Source organism: Ctenopharyngodon idella, chromosome 3 (assembly GCF_019924925.1).
Source record: "Ctenopharyngodon idella isolate HZGC_01 chromosome 3, HZGC01, whole genome shotgun sequence".
Lineage (NCBI taxonomy): Eukaryota > Metazoa > Chordata > Actinopteri > Cypriniformes > Xenocyprididae > Ctenopharyngodon > Ctenopharyngodon idella.
This window is the reverse complement of record NC_067222.1, coordinates 19,508,234-19,520,290: the sequence shown is the minus strand read 5'-3', so window position 1 is coordinate 19,520,290 and position 12,057 is coordinate 19,508,234. Positions and strand designations below refer to the sequence as shown.

Genomic DNA, 12,057 nt, shown 5'->3' with positions numbered 1-12,057 from the left:
GTGATGGTTATTTGGTTGTTGGGAGGATCTCTGGTAGGGATGATTTGAGCAATGGTCTTCTAACTTGATTGACAGGAGAACTGAAAAAGGCATATTCACTGGTCATTGGGGTCAAGGTGACCAGGCATCCCCAGCTGCTAATGTCACCCGTCTGGTGACCACATACAGACAGCAGAATTTAGCCTCCTCTCATCAGCATTCACTACAACAGCCCTATGTGACATCTGCAGCACCTCTCAGAGAATCTCGAGGCCGCTTTGTGTTGTGAATATAATCATGGATAAAGGTGTTGCATGCACTCCGCTGGACACTGTGCCTTTAGTTCTGACCATATTAACATTATAGTACAGCCTCTGGTACATTATTGCTGAACTGCATCAAACATGCATCATCTATTTGGAACTGAGTCTTTTAGCTACAGTGTTGTTAGATAACTCTATCCATAATATGGATTGAGTTACTCTGGATTACTCAGTGTACCGTGATGAGTTGAGAATGTTCTTCAATATTTTGCTTCATACATGTCTGTAAGGATTTCATCTATCTATCTATCTATATATATCTACCTTTCTATCTGTCTACTTACCTACCTACCTACCGTTAAGTAGATAATGTTAGATATTTAGAAATTAATTTGGGTGCTAACAGCAGGGAAAAGCAGCAAAGGTTGCTGTTTTGAAGGAGACATAGGTGTTTGTGCTTTAAGAGCTGGAATAATGAGAAGGGGCTGGGGAGACTTGTGACATTTTTCATGTTAATCTGACCTCGGAACAGTGGGGAAATTTGTCAGAATGCCAGGTAGGCTTGTTATGTGGTGTAAATGTCTTGCTCCGGTATGCTCCAACACAATAAATGTCAGGGCAAAGTATGCCCTCTTTGGCAACATCAAAGCATGCTTCTGAAAGTAAAGCAAGATTCTTTCTTTTACAACTCCAAAAGAAAAATGAAATAAATATCAGCTGATTTGTTACAGCCGCAATGCACATTGCAAGATGTTCCAATCATAAAAAGAGGCCAAAACCCCTTTGTACAGAAGACAAGAAACAGTTGTTCAGATATGTTACGCACATTATATACCGTAAAGTTTGGCAAGACTCTCTTCCAGTAAAAATCTAATGCAGCTTAGCATGCTAGCACGCAATGCCAGCTCATCTCAGGCCAAGCTCACACACATACTGATGGACTTTGTAGCAGGAAATGAAAACTGCATTTTTAAAAGAGGTGGATACATGAAAGTTTAGGCGCATCTGGTTTCCATGGATTGTCCTTCTGCCATGAATACTGATTTCACTTCAGTGCTGAGACAAACTGAAGATGCTCCCTTCCTGTCTGTTCTCTTTCTGTGCCTGTTTTCATCTCTCGAGTGCTGTTGTCTTCAATTCCAGCTTTAATTTTTTCTGAGCTTTTTCCTTCCAGTAAAGTCAGTCAGACTGCTTTCATGAGTTACTTTGAAATGTTTTCCACTATTAATGTTTTTTATTTTATTTTATTTTTTATAAATGGTGCAGGTAACAGAGCTGGTGCTTGGCTGAACCTCTCTCAGAATTAGCCTGAACAATAACATACTACTGTACACAACCTGCCTACAAAAAACAAGCAAACAAAAAAACAAACAAACAAATAAACAAGGTGCATCACAGTCTTTGTTTACAAGTCTTATGAGTCCTAGTTTTGAAAACTTGAGTAACGTAGTTGAGCAACTTTATGGCATTATAAACTAGCTTTGATGTAATGGTCTGAAGTTATTTAAATTTATAGCAATCAGCTCACATGATCATTTTATTTCTGACAAGACAGGTAAAATGAAGTGGCTTTAGCACAACAAATAGGAGTGTCTGTCAACTGAATGCACATTGCAGACCGTAGCTTCAGGTATTTTAACACAGATAAAAAGACACACTTCACCTTCAGCTTATTTTTCCAGCCCAGAACGACCATCTTTTTGGGAGAAAATTTACATAATATGGCCAGATTGGATTCCATAGCTCTGTCAGTGGATATAGGGTATAGTTTTAATATTTACAAGCCATTAAGCTCCTCTCCCAGTTTACCTTCATCTCCTAACTTCATGAAGTACAAAACTGGCAAATATATTAGCTGTCTTAAACTCTGAGCTGGTGTCCAGTGCTGATTTGAGACATGTGTGTGGATGGAATGCAGCAGAATGTGGTGTGCTTTCCTCTCTAAGCACAGCAGGTCCAGAAAACCTCGAGCCATATGACCGGGCCTGGCCTCTTCTGCTGTCTGATTTGAGCCAACCGTCTTCTTTTTACCTCACTCACCCTTGCTTTTTTCTTTCTCTGCCCCCTTCACACTGTAACTCCTAAATCGAGCCGCTCTCTTGACACTTTTTTTTTTTTTTTGACTGGACTGATGTCTCAGCATGTCATTTCTTCCTCTTTCCTTGTAACACAGGGAAAGGGATAGTTGTTTGATCTTCAGAGGCCATTTCCACATCTTACAGCTCTTTCTCAACTTCAAATGACAGTGCCTCGGGGCGAGCAACTGCAACTGCAGTAAAGACAAAGCCACATGGCAGATTGAAGTCATAGACGTGCCAACAAGGACACATTTCTGTTGCATCTCTTCTTTAGGAAGCTCTTGGAAATAATTCAAGATGGTCTTCCAAGAAAGAATAAATTGTAAAAATTCCAGATTCAAAGTTCAAAAACCCACCTGTTACCTGTAAAACAGAATAGACTAATTTCAGATGGAATATGTATACTAAGGAGTATTTCCAAATATGAAAATTCTGTAATTATTTATTTGCTCTCATTTCATTCCAAGTTTTGTATGACCTACCATGATTTCCATGGAACACAAAAGAAGAATGCAGTGAATAAATAGTGAGCACAAGCTGTAAATCTCAAAAAAAAAAAAAGGATGAAAAGGCATCATAAAATATTGTACAAATAGTCTTTTGAAGCCATAAAATAGCATTGTTTGATGAACATAGCAAAATTGAAGTTGTCACTCAGCGTGTGAACTTTGACTTACATTGTACAGAAAACAGCAGTGCAAACATTCTAACCTCTCTTTTAATCTTGTTAATACAATAAGTCATATAGATTGTGCATGAGTGATTTTGAATTTTTGGATTAACTATACATTAACTGATTGGGGATTCTTCTTTCTTATTGTCAAGATAAGATACCATACGGTATTTCAGCCTACACAATGGTAAAGCCGACATGTCTTGACATGTCACACCCTCAGTGTGAGATAGTATGTGTGTGTGTGTTTTTATTGTTCCTTCAACACAAGGGGAGTTGACCAGTTGAAAACTAAATTTTCAGTCAGCTAATGGAGGTCTGATTAAACTGTAACCAAGATTGCAATTTGTATCATTGAAACATCCTTTAGTATTCGAAACTACAGAGATATGACACAGCGTGTATCTTTTATCCAAACAAATTGATACCTTTATGATTTTAGTCTAAAATCAAAGGCATGATAACACATTTTTCATACTATGGTGTGGTAGTGTAAAAGGTCTAGGATAGCAACTCAAGAGACTAATGGTCAAACCTACAGTAGGTAGAGGTCACCAATAAAGTATACAAAATTTATAGACAGATATTAAATATATTTATAGATATAGAAAGATATTTGTTGTAATATGATAGCAGTTTTCTTTTATACCACGAATATATCTACTAGGCTGACTGCAGTGGAAATAAATTGTGGCATGTTGTGTAAACGCCGTTGTTTTGGAAAATACTACTGGTTTTGTAGGCGTGTGGGTCTATAACTTATACACTGTGCTGACACATACTAACCTAAATGAGATGTTCATGGAGTACATATCCTGAGCTGTATTTTGCACTTGTGATGTGGGTGGTTTAATGAATAACTAAATCACATAGCTGAAGTGGAGAAAGTAGGGAAACTATTATTTAGTTTATGCAATAGATCTATTCAGGGTAATTGGCCAAGCATTCGTGAAATGTCATAATACAAATCGTCTGAAGTGGCAGCAAATGGCTTGGTCATTTTCTTGCTGTTAGGCTCTTTTACATAATTTATTATGCACCCGAATGGAGTTGTACATTGGTTTGGTTGACAGCCTGTGTAATTTAGCTTCCATCCAACATCTCTGGATCAGCGAGCCGACGTTGTAACTGTGACTCAAAGCCTATTTAAAGAGAAGATAAGGTCAGTGTAACAGGTCACTGTCAGCTTTGTAATCCTAATGCCAAGGCAATACACAGTTCAAAACAATTCAGATGAATTCTTAATGATATACCTAATCAAAATATTTTTATGTTGTATAATGTGCAAGGTTATGGTGAATACAAACCTTTGTTTGTGTTAAGAAATACAATAGATTTCTTTCTAAAAGCTGCATGGTGATTAGAGTTCTGACACCTTCCTCCTACTTCTTTTTAGCGTTCCCATTTTTTGCCACCCCCTCACTGCAGCTGACATCAAAGAACATCTGTTTGTTGTGCAAACCCGCCTCTGAACTCCATGTTAAGTCATAGCACTCGGCAATGTCAAAAGTTCTTCATTTGAGACCGGTAGCTAAGAGAGGGAGAGAGTTGAGGTTGGACGAGCATACTCTATACTTTCTCTATGTGCGTGAGTGTATGTTTACATGTGACTTTCATATGAAAAACCAGCAGTGCATCCAATCAGGGAACAGAATTCTGCTTTTCCCAGGAAATTAGGCTGCTTTTCTCCTAGCTGCAGTGGGGCAGAAAAATCACAGGCCATTAGGCACAGAAACACATGAGCCCTGTTCTTATTATGCTACAGTGTACAGTTCCACGTCAGAGAAATGCCCTCTCATAATAATAAAACTGGATTTATTGCGTATAAAAGGGCAGGTGGAAGATTAAAAGCGTAACATTCCCTGATCTAGAACAAGACCTAGAACAGGCATAACAGCCTGGTGTTTTGATAGGATATGCTGGTGTAAACAGGAATAGAGATAGATAGATAGATAGATAGATAGATAGATAGTAGGGATGCACGATATATTGGCCACCATATCAGTATCGGCCGATATATGTTCATTTTTAATGTTATCGTTATCGGCCCAATTAAAAAATTTGGCCGATATATTAAAGCCGATAAATTATGGATTATTTCCTTCAGATGCGCACTGTTCACCATGATGGCTTTGAATTGCTTGAAATATGATTGGAGTCACTTCAAAAAGGAAAATACAGTCAAGTGCAACGTGCAGCGCAAGTCTGTCATATAGGCTACATAAAATTATAATGAAAACATTATAATTGTGTGCTTGCGACATGGCTTTTAATGGTAAGACTTTTGTTTTTGTACTCAGGCTCTCAAAAATTATATAAACATTTGGATTTAGATTTATCGGGAATGTATCGGTTATCGGCTTTCAAATATAAAGAATTATTGGTTATCGGTATCGGACAAATTTTTATATCGGTGCATCCCTAATAGATAGATAGATAGTACAAAAACTCTTTTATTAACATAGTAAGTGGATTTCAGGAGAAAATAAAAAATAAAATTAACAAGTGTAAAATATGGCTCCTTTTTTCTAAGGAACAGATAATTAGTTATTTGCTGTATAGCAGAACATCCAAGTTGCTCTTATACAGCATTCAAAAGTTTGTGTTTATAAATCTATAAATCTCTTATGCTCATCAAGGCTGCTTTCATTCGGTTAATAAAAAGCAATATTTAAGATAGATTACAGAAAAAGTCATATACATGCGAATTTCTTTAATAAATATAAATCACTCTGTGCACCTGCAGAAACTGTATCTTCAAAGTTAATTTCATTAATATATATAGAAAGGTAGTAGAATATAACTGTATGAACAGGAGCTCTATAACTGACATTACAAAGAGTGAAGACAAAGGTTTTTTCACTGAGGCACTTGTGAACTCATTTACATATCATTTGAAGTCTGAAGCCATTTGCTGTGGAAGGTAATTCTAACGCCAAAGTACAATAAAACAGTGACGGGCACATGTGAAGCTTTTTCTCCATGGCCTTTCATACTACAATCCTCTGGCCAGACAAACACATGACTGGCTTTTGGTAGGTTGTTTGCTGTATAAATACCAGGGAGTGCACTGTCAGAGCGATGTCTAACTGAGTCATACCCCAGGTCCATTCTTGTCCCATCACATCCCCATCATTAAGGCTGGTTGCCCGGGCAGATAATAATGTGATGTGTGATCCTTATTTGAGGTAACGGTGATGTCAACAAAATTAGTTACACTGCATTAAAAAGTCCACAATATTGTTAAAATGAAAGAAAATAATCAGAACTAATTGATAATTAATAATAGGAACTACTGGTTCTCAACCAGGGATGCATCAACTTATTTTAAGTAAGTTATATTAAAATAATTTAATAATTCTGCTTATTTTAGGTCTTGTTACTGCAATCCTACATTTATTTCCCCTGCAATTTAGCATAAACCAATTCTTCTTTCAGACAATGATATACTTTTGAATGTAAAGTTAAAAATGACCAGTGGTGGCTGTCTACATGTTATGCTTAAATTAAATTATTAAAGCCATCATTTTAATTTTAATATAGTATAACAGTTGTCACTTTAAATCCACTGACGTAAATGACGAAATCAGCACCATACGCCATTCACGCGGAGCTCCTGTCTGCTTTGCAGCCAATCAGAAACATAAGATTTTATTCTCCTGCTACCAGTGACAAAATTATTTACACGTCGGTTTTGTATATTATTTCATTAACCAATTTCTTTTTTTTTTTTTTTACATTATATGCGTGTACGCTTTAATCTGAACAAAACATTGTTAACGAGGAAATGTATGAAACGCAGGTCAATAGTGGATAAAAGGAAACCTCCCTTTGATTGTGCTTTTTTCTTCAAAACACATAACGTTACGCTCTACGTTTTCTGTAGTCACATTTCACGAAATTCAATTTAGAATACAAATTTCCCCCTCGACAACAATAGCAGCCTTTCCCTGTTTATTCATACAAATAGTGATAAACAGATTAGCTAAGGTAACGTTAGTATCAAAGCTTCGCTCTTCTGCCATGTCAGCTCACTACTTTGAATTTATATTTATTCAGTCATTTGATCTACTTAGGGGCATAAATGTCGCTTTAACAGTCATGTTTGCGAAATATGAACATGGAAATGAAATACGATACCTCCATGAATAGCCTGTCTTTTTTGTGGTACTAGGTAACGCGTGACGTCAAAGAGCCTTTATGACGGGCTCAACGTAAGTGTATTAAATCTACCCCTTTTTTGCGTGATGGTAAAATGAGCCAATGGGCTTGAGGGGCGTCAGGGGGAAGGCCCGCCTCTCGCTCAAACCTGACCAATCATATACATGGATTCGATGTTCGTATTGTTGTGACCTTTGGAACCGCATCACCGCCCACCGCGTGCCCGTGGCGGAGGAAAACTATATATAGAGGCGGATGACAGCAGTAGGGGACGAAATTGTAAAACACCCAGATAGAGGGGGTGGAGAGGAGCTTATTGGGAAGGTGAAACTGCAAATACCTTACAGAAAACTGGGAGCAAGATAAGAAGAAAAAAAAAAAATAAACATTTCAGAAGTCTACCAACTGGAATACCTTTATGTTAACTTAATGTGAAGAAAGTATTTATATCTGAATTTTTCTATTTGCACTAGTTAAAGCTACTGCAACTACTGAAAACCTTCATTTTGTAAACTCAAGTAAGTGCTTCATTGATTGCATTGCTATGTTTGTGATTTGTCTTGTTTTTTTTTTTTTTTTTTTTAAGTGATAACTAATAGTATTGATCATTGTAAAAGCGTTGTCTGTAATATAGTTTAGTGAAACCTTAAGAGAATTTAAATGAAGGCAGCTTGCTGCGTCAGTCGTGGGCTGTGTAGACTTAGCTGGGAGGGATTGCCAACTATAGCAAAACACCGTCTTACACCAGAATATATACGATATTTACATAGAAATGCAAATGAACAAACGCCATAGAATATGATATAGGCTACATTTAATTTGTCAGCATATCTAGCTCGAATTTCACAGAATATAGCATATACTGCTGTCTTGTCTTGTCTTCGATGTATACCTTGTGTGATGCATTTCATGCATTAATGATATAGCATATATCTGTTTTCAAACTGTACATTATGTCCCCGCTATCGCTTTACTCTCCCCTGTAAACTGGGTGGGAGCGACGATACAATCTCTGACGTCTTATACTCGCTTTAAATGTACAAACGAAACCCAGTTTGATTTTATATTTGTTAACCAACGCTTAATATTTACATTTTATCCGTTTAATTTAAGATTCAAACGCATTTTCTCCCCTTATTTTCTTCATCGACGATCGTACGCTTGTATGTGCGCGTGCTGACTGGTTTATATTTCGCCTCGTGACACGTTCAGGCTTAATTATTAAAGTCTCGCATTCTTGTGTCTGATTTCCTCACGACACCGTCAATTTTACAAACATGGATGACATGCTAAAGATAAAGTTCGATTTTGACGACAGAAGTGGATTGGTTACAGTTGTGCAGGGTCTAGTCAGGGCATGTTAGTTATTACATAACACTATCAGCTCCGCGAGTCCCAGTGCATCCTTCCTATAATGGTAAACTGCATTTATAGGACTACCTTAGTGTTAATAAATGCCCAGCAGAATTTAACTTGTGTGGAAAATTCAACCAGTGCAATGAAGCATGGTGTTAGGGATTGTTTGTGTATGCATATGTAAAATCTAATCTGCTTGTGAGCCCATGAATGCGCAAGCTGTTTGTTCAAAACATTCAAGCTATTTTAATTAACTCTTTATTAAGAAAACTGACAGATGGAACCATGTGCTAGTTTAATATTTCCAGCTGAGAATAACGACCCAGGGTTATTCATGCTATTTGTTTTTTTTTTGTTTTTTTTTTTGCTTCTCTCTAGGAACTGGATCAGCCATTTGTAGACTGAGACGTTCCCTCTGCAACCAGCACTTTGTTTTGAACCGTTTTCCCCCAAGTTTCTGTTTATTTGCCTGGCTCCAGCTGAGCCTTGCCCTCTGGTGGCTTACAACACAATACGAGAATTCAAACAGCCAACGGTGATACTCCAGGGCAGTGCAGCAGCAGCTATGCAGCTTGAAATCCAAGTAGCACTTAACTTCATCATTTCTTACTTGTACAATAAGCTGCCAAGGCGACGTGTCAACATCTTCGGCGAGGAGTTGGAGCGACAGCTGAAACAGAAATATGAGGGACATTGGTACCCAGACAAGCCATACAAAGGTTCTGGATTCAGGTGTATACATGTCGGGGAGAAAGTGGACCCAGTTGTAGAGCAAGCAGCCAAAGAAAGTGGGTTGGACATTGAGGATGTCCGCAACAACCTGCCTCAGGACCTCAGTGTCTGGATCGATCCTTTCGAGGTGTCTTATCAGATTGGGGAGAAGGGACCTGTCAAGGTGCTCTATGTGGATGACAGTAATGAGAATGGACTGGAGTTGGACAAGGAGATCAAGAACAGCTTTAACCCAGAGGCCCAGGTCTTCATGCCCATTAGTGAGCCTGTAGGCATGTCCCCCACCTCCAGTTCCCCGTCCCCGCCGTTTGGCCAGTCGGCGGCGGTCAGCCCCACCTTCATGCGCCGTTCCACGCAACCATTAACCTTTACCACTGCCACCTTCGCTGCCACCAAGTTTGGCTCCACGAAAATGAAAAGCAATGGGCGCAATGCCAACAAGGTGGCCCGAAACTCCCCTACCAACCTGGGCCTGAATGTAAACAACCTCCTGAAGCAGAAAGTCATGTCCACATCGATGCATTCTCTCTACGGCGTCGGCTTGGGCGGTCAAGCGCAGAAGCCCTCTGCCCTGTCTCCGAACGCCAAGGAGTTTGTGTTCCCCAATCTCCAGGGGCAGGGCAGCCCAAGTGCAATGTTCCCCGGGGAAACATCCCTCAATCTCAGCCCTCTCCCGTACAACAATGCCTTTGATGTGTTTGCAGCCTATGGGGGCCTTAATGAGAAGTCCCTCATGGACAGTCTGAATTTCAGCTTGAGCAACATGCAGTATTCTAACCAGCAATTCCAGCCAGTGATGGCCAATTAGAAAACGAGAATACTACTAACGACCAGAGATATGTGATGGGGCGGCGGGAAGCATTTGGAAAATAAAAAAAAAAAAATCGAAAAGCAACACTTCAACTGTAAAGTCCTGGTGAATAAGTCAAACAGTGAGCCCGAGGGTGAACAATGTTGTTCCCTTGAGTATTTTTGTCATCTTTTTTACGATTAAGCTTGTTGTACAATCAAGCTTAGTTATCTAAACTCAATTTTTTTTTTTTTTTTAAGTTGTTTTCTTTTGCCAAGCAAGCACAAAATTATTTTTACTGACTGTTTTAAGATATCTTTATGAAGAAGAAAACTACAAATCAAGGCCTCTAATAGTATTCAAGGTAGAGCTACACAGCCAATTTTCCAAGGATTGGCCTGAATGCTGAATGAGGGATTTCTTGGTCTTTTTTCTAACTGTATAATTAATTTAGTAGAAAGTTTGTAAAATATCAGAGTATATATATTGTTTCTACGACATATTGCATTTATATCTTTTTACTACTCCAGTGATCTGTGATGGCTGCAGCAGCTTTTGTTATATTTTTTTTTATTGAAATTGTAAAATGAAATCCATCTTTAAAAAAACATCAACTATTCTAAAGATTGTGTACAGAATATTCCATTGTGTTGGGATTTAAAAATATTTGCTTTTTTGGGGGGGAAAAGTAAAAACAAGAGTTGTATTTTCTGTTAAGAGTTCAAAGATTTTTGCTATACTATGGACAAAATGTAATCGTATATTAATTTTGTACCAACATTGTGCAATACTTGACAAAAAACAAATAGTATAACAAAGTATTTGGAGTCAGTGTCTTACATGTAAAGAGGGACTGATAGTTTATTAAGTTTGTATTAAAATGCTTGAAATGATACTCTTGGTCTTAAGCTTTTTATTCAAATCTTTACTTATTTTCTACTCTCATTACCAATTGAACATGAGGCTCTAACTAGTCTACATTTATTTTCTCTCTTTAAAAATATTTTTTAATTTTTAAGTCTGCTCAAGAAAATGTAAAATGAGAAATTCCATAAATGAGTTTCCATAATCTAAATAGCCATGACTCATAGTGTTCAGTCAGGTCAGCATTTATTCTTATAGTCACGAATTGCAAGTTACACTCCACATTTACATATATTCATAATGCTTCTATCCAAAGCAATTTACAGTGCATTCAAGATATGCATTTTATCAGTGTATGTATTCTCTGGGAATTGAACTGTGACTTTTGTGTTGTTAGCGCCATGATCTTTCTGGAGAACAGAGGAGCTTTTAATGAAATTATTAGAGGTTTATATTTAAACAGGCTTTTCTGTTTTCTAGCAGATTGTTACTAATAGCTGCCCTTAAACCACAAGCATTCACTAAACCTCCATATAGAGAATGCCTAATCTTGACCAGGCTTGTTATGCACAAACCATCTGATCTGTTTTGGATTCTGCCATAATGTTTTAGCAGAAATGTGAAGGTTGAGATAAGTTTTGCAGTATCATTGTTGCTGAGCCCTCCTGTGTTTTTCGCAGCCGTAAAAACAGGTGCTGCTGGATTCAGAATGAACGGCTGTTAGATTAATGTCAGCTAGCTGGTGTAAGCACATAACAGCTCCTCTCATTCCAGTAAGCAACATGGATCTATATTTAGTGCTCTAATTAAGTTAGTTGATTGAGCAAAGTGAATTGAGGAGGGAATTTGCAGATGAATTAACCCACAACCTCACTTTCGCTGGTATATTTTGTCACCCTTCCTTTCCCTGCATAATGTTGGTGTCTAATAGAGCAAGCTTCTGCGTGTTAAAGCTAAATGAACTAAAAACACAGTGAGGCTCCTATGGAAATCAGGACAAAACACAGCAGCACTTTTATTCATGTATGAATATTGCTTTCGCAGGGTAAGATGCATAACAAATACTTCCTAAAAATAGCGATTACAATACATTTTAGGACCTCATGTGATCGGATTGATTGCAAGATGTTAATACCAAGTGTAAATGTGGCCTCTTGCTCT

The 12,057-nt window shown here is 37.9% G+C and overlaps 1 protein-coding gene and 1 long non-coding RNA gene across 2 annotated transcripts; one reads left to right on the top strand and one right to left on the bottom strand.

Moving 5' to 3' along the window:
- Positions 1 to 1,274: 1,274 nt before the first annotated feature.
- On the bottom strand, positions 1,275 to 7,278 carry LOC127509080 (uncharacterized). Its single transcript, XR_007929122.1, has 3 exons — positions 7,134 to 7,278; positions 4,301 to 4,686; positions 1,275 to 4,135 (listed from the first exon to the last, which is right to left on the bottom strand). It is a non-coding gene; the product is annotated as an uncharacterized LOC127509080 (long non-coding RNA).
- A 142-nt stretch (positions 7,279 to 7,420) lies between these two features.
- tob1a (transducer of ERBB2, 1a) lies at positions 7,421 to 10,927 on the top strand. Its single transcript, XM_051887548.1, has 2 exons — positions 7,421 to 7,672; positions 8,889 to 10,927. The coding sequence occupies exon 2, from the start codon at positions 9,076 to 9,078 to the stop codon at positions 10,048 to 10,050; it is 975 nt and encodes a 324-aa protein (XP_051743508.1). The 5' UTR covers positions 7,421 to 7,672; positions 8,889 to 9,075; the 3' UTR covers positions 10,051 to 10,927.
- Positions 10,928 to 12,057: the final 1,130 nt, after the last annotated feature.